We start from the raw sequence: 3,263 nt of genomic DNA, 5'->3' as shown, positions 1-3,263 counted from the left end.
GGGGGGGGGCAGCAGAGTAAATAACCCCTTCAAAGCCTTTCAGAAACCCTCTTCTAGATTAGCTCAGGTCACTGTAGGGAATGGGAAGCAGTCCAGACTCAGGCGTCAGAAACCACACGGAGCAAAACTAGGGTCCACGCATAACTGAGCTTCCTTAAGAAGAGAGGGGGCACACAGAGGTGGCCGGGGCTGTGCAGGAAGGGTATGCCCCCACAAAGGGCTGCTCAGGAACGGGCTGGAGGCCCAGAGGGGCAGTGCCCAGAGGACCACAGGGGGCAACTCAAGCAGGTGAACCTAGGAGAGAGGGATTCTCCTGCCCAGGGATCTGTAATGCTGGGCCTTGTTATCCCACGCAATCTATTCATCCTGGGCTAAACAGCCTTCTCAGCAGGCTCCCCAAACCTCTGAAAGCTCTTGGGACAACCTCAAGGCCTCCAGGCAGGGAGAGATGTTCCTGAACCAGCCAAAGAATTGGGATGCCCTTACCTGCAGCTAACCAGCTGGTGGGGGGGCTGCGGTGATTGGTGTCCCGGGCTGGGGAACCCAGCATGTCTTTCTCCATCACCACCTCAAAGTTGAGGATGAACATGATGACGGCCCCGTCCTCATTCTTCACCGGCACCACGTCCACCAGGCACAGGAAGCAGCTCCCTATGGTGGGGAGGTATGGGTACTGGGACACTTGGACACCCTCAATGGGGCTGAGCAAAACCCAGTAGGGCCCTCCACTTCTATCCCCACCCCCACGGTTCTCTGCCCCCTCCTCTGCTCTCTGCCCTGATGTCCCATCCCAGCATCCTGCTGGGAACTGCAGTTTCTCCTCCCAATGTGTGTTCGCCAGTAATCAGACCACGCACTCCCTCCCCTTCTTCCACGCTGCCCACCTCCTTCCCTCTGTCCCTGGTATATGCTCTCTCGCACTGGCTCTTGATCCTTTCTTCCTTCACAGTTCTGTTTTTTATCATCCAGTCATTTTCCCTACACCCCCAGATCCGAGATCGTTATGCCTTCTCCTTAGTGCAAAGCAGAGTAGCGTGGTGGGTAAGGCTACAAGGTCTGGGCCTAGACTCTCTGGGTTCAAACCTCAGCTCTGCTGTTTGATCGTGCATGTACTTTCCTTGGGTTATTTAACCTCCCGGTGTCTCATTTTCCTCATCTATAGAATGGGGGTGATGGTATAGTGCTTTTCTCATTCGTTATAAAGGTCCCATACATCTATGCCAGCTTGGGCGTAGAGCCACGTCTGGCACAAACTAAATAGTATAGGCCAGTTAGCTATTGCTATGTCTCTGATCCCATCAGGTCTGTAATCACGAGATCTATAAGCCAACCACTAGTTAAACTGAGAGCAAGAGTTTTAAAAACTGTATAGCCATTTGGCATTGCCACAATTGCTATATGTCCACAATGCTATATGTCCACAATGACCAAGCATGCCGTTACGTGTTTTCCATAAGTAATGATCTGCACCACTATCGGAAATAACAAAAACCGATCCTCCACTAGAGAACTGGCAAAGCCAGACCTCTCACCTGTCTCTCTGTCCTTGACTTGTTCCCCTTCCAGTCTGTCCCTGCTCACCAAAGCCCTATATTCCCGTGAAGTCATTCTCTCCAGAAACCCTTTCCTGCAAGAACGAAGCCCAATTTTGTCTCCCGCTGTTCCCTGTCCGTTGTAGTGACCCCAACACCCTTGCCTCTGCTGCTGAAGTAGATTCCTGTCAACCTCTCAAGTCTGCCAAAGGTCAAACCCACTGCTGCAGGAAGTCCTCCAGGAAAAACCAAGCTGCCCATTAAAATCCACCACTTTCTTCCCTTGGGAGCCCCTAAAGCCCCAGAGGTCCCACACTTCCCCATCCTCTTTTCCTTCTCTCGTTCACCCTTTGTTCTCCCACCCTCCTGGAACTTCGGGGGCCTAACTCCCTAGTGCTGGGGCCCTTCTGGCATGGTTTGTCCCTAGTGCAGTACCTGTGAACAGGTCCCTAGCAGAGGTGTTCATGAGGGACCATGGGCATCGGGGAGAGGAGGTGCAGGGGAGAGAAACAAGAGGATGCTCCCAATTCCCCTCCCATGACTTCCCTGAGGTGCTCCCCACCACTCCGTCCCCCTCAGACTCAACCCTGATCTCAGCCAGCAGCAAGGGGTGATGGTGGTATGGCTCAGAGTCCAAGAGTGGTTGGCATTCCCGGCTCCTCGTAGCAGTGCTTCATGATTCCTCAAGGAAGGGCTCAGGAGGTGGGAAGACCTGCTTCAGCACTAGCCTGGAGGGGACCAGTGGAACCAAGGAGAAGGGGGCCTGACTCTTGGGGTCAGCTGACCAGGCTAGAGAAGGGTCTCACAGGGAGGAGGCTGAGACAACTAAAAGGGACAGGGTCCTCACAGCTGTGGATTCACCTGTGCAGTGAGGGTCACCCCTGGAGCCAACTTGGACAGGAGGACACGCAGTGTGAAGCCATGGCAGGGGAGGGACTACGGGGCATGTTCTTCCACCTTGCCCCTTCCATTCACCATACCAGGCCCCCCATTCATTCTCTCATCTCCCCTGACCCCTAGTCCCGGGCACGGCCCCAGTCGAAACCCAGCTGTGGTGCTGGGAGGCCGCAGGGCCAGCCCAGCTGGGGCCTGTTTGGCACCCGGACAGCCCACCCGGAGTTTATGCCCTAATATGGTGATGGCCAGCAGCAGGACTAGCCCTCCTCAGGCCTAAGGAGAGGCCAGAGAGGAAGAGACTTCGGCTTTCAAGACAGCCCCCACCCCAGGGCCCCAGCAATCCAGACTCCCAATCCTTGTTCCTCACCAGGAAACACATCTCAGAAAGCTCCAGAACTTAGATCCAACCCAAGATGGCCCGGTCTCTAGGATGGCCACAGACGTAAGGCCACAGAAATGGCCTTCTGAGCATGAGACCCTCCTCACCCCACCACTCCTTCAATTCCAGCAGTCTCCGAGAGAAGCTAGAACCGCATGCTGAAGCCCCGCCCTGTGCAGGACCCGGGGAACCCCAAACTGCTCGCAGGTCTCTTCTCACCCCCATAGCGCCCCCATGTCTCGGTCAGGTGGCAGAAACACCAGGGGAAAGCTACGCTCTCAGTAGAGGCCTGCCCCTAAACACACGCACGCACACACACAGCCAGCTCCCTCGGCCTCTCCCTTTGTTGACATTCAGGGAATTTTCCCTTCCGAATAACCCTGTCCGAGGCTGGGCTGTTCCAGAAATGTGACCTGGAGCCTCTGCAGGAGAGTTGAGAGAGACAGATGGGCGGC

General features: G+C 55.4%; 1 protein-coding gene across 2 annotated transcripts in view; it reads right to left on the bottom strand.

Annotated features, from left to right (window-relative positions):
• Window positions 1-3,263, bottom strand: part of KCNH2 (potassium voltage-gated channel subfamily H member 2) — a 38,339-nt gene that overhangs the window by 16,031 nt on the left and 19,045 nt on the right. For both annotated transcript variants that reach the window (XM_004702310.3, XM_045289919.1), the window contains exon 3: window positions 487-651. In XM_004702310.3, the coding sequence (XP_004702367.1) occupies window positions 487-651 (165 nt within the window). The remainder of the gene's footprint in view (window positions 1-486; window positions 652-3,263) is intronic.

This window comes from Echinops telfairi, unplaced genomic scaffold (assembly GCF_000313985.2).
Source record: "Echinops telfairi isolate 266 unplaced genomic scaffold, ASM31398v2 ScPeMD7_31;HRSCAF=116, whole genome shotgun sequence".
Taxonomy (NCBI): Eukaryota; Metazoa; Chordata; class Mammalia; order Afrosoricida; family Tenrecidae; genus Echinops; species Echinops telfairi.
The sequence above is the reverse complement of the archived record's forward strand: the minus strand, read 5'-3'. Positions and strand labels throughout refer to the sequence as shown.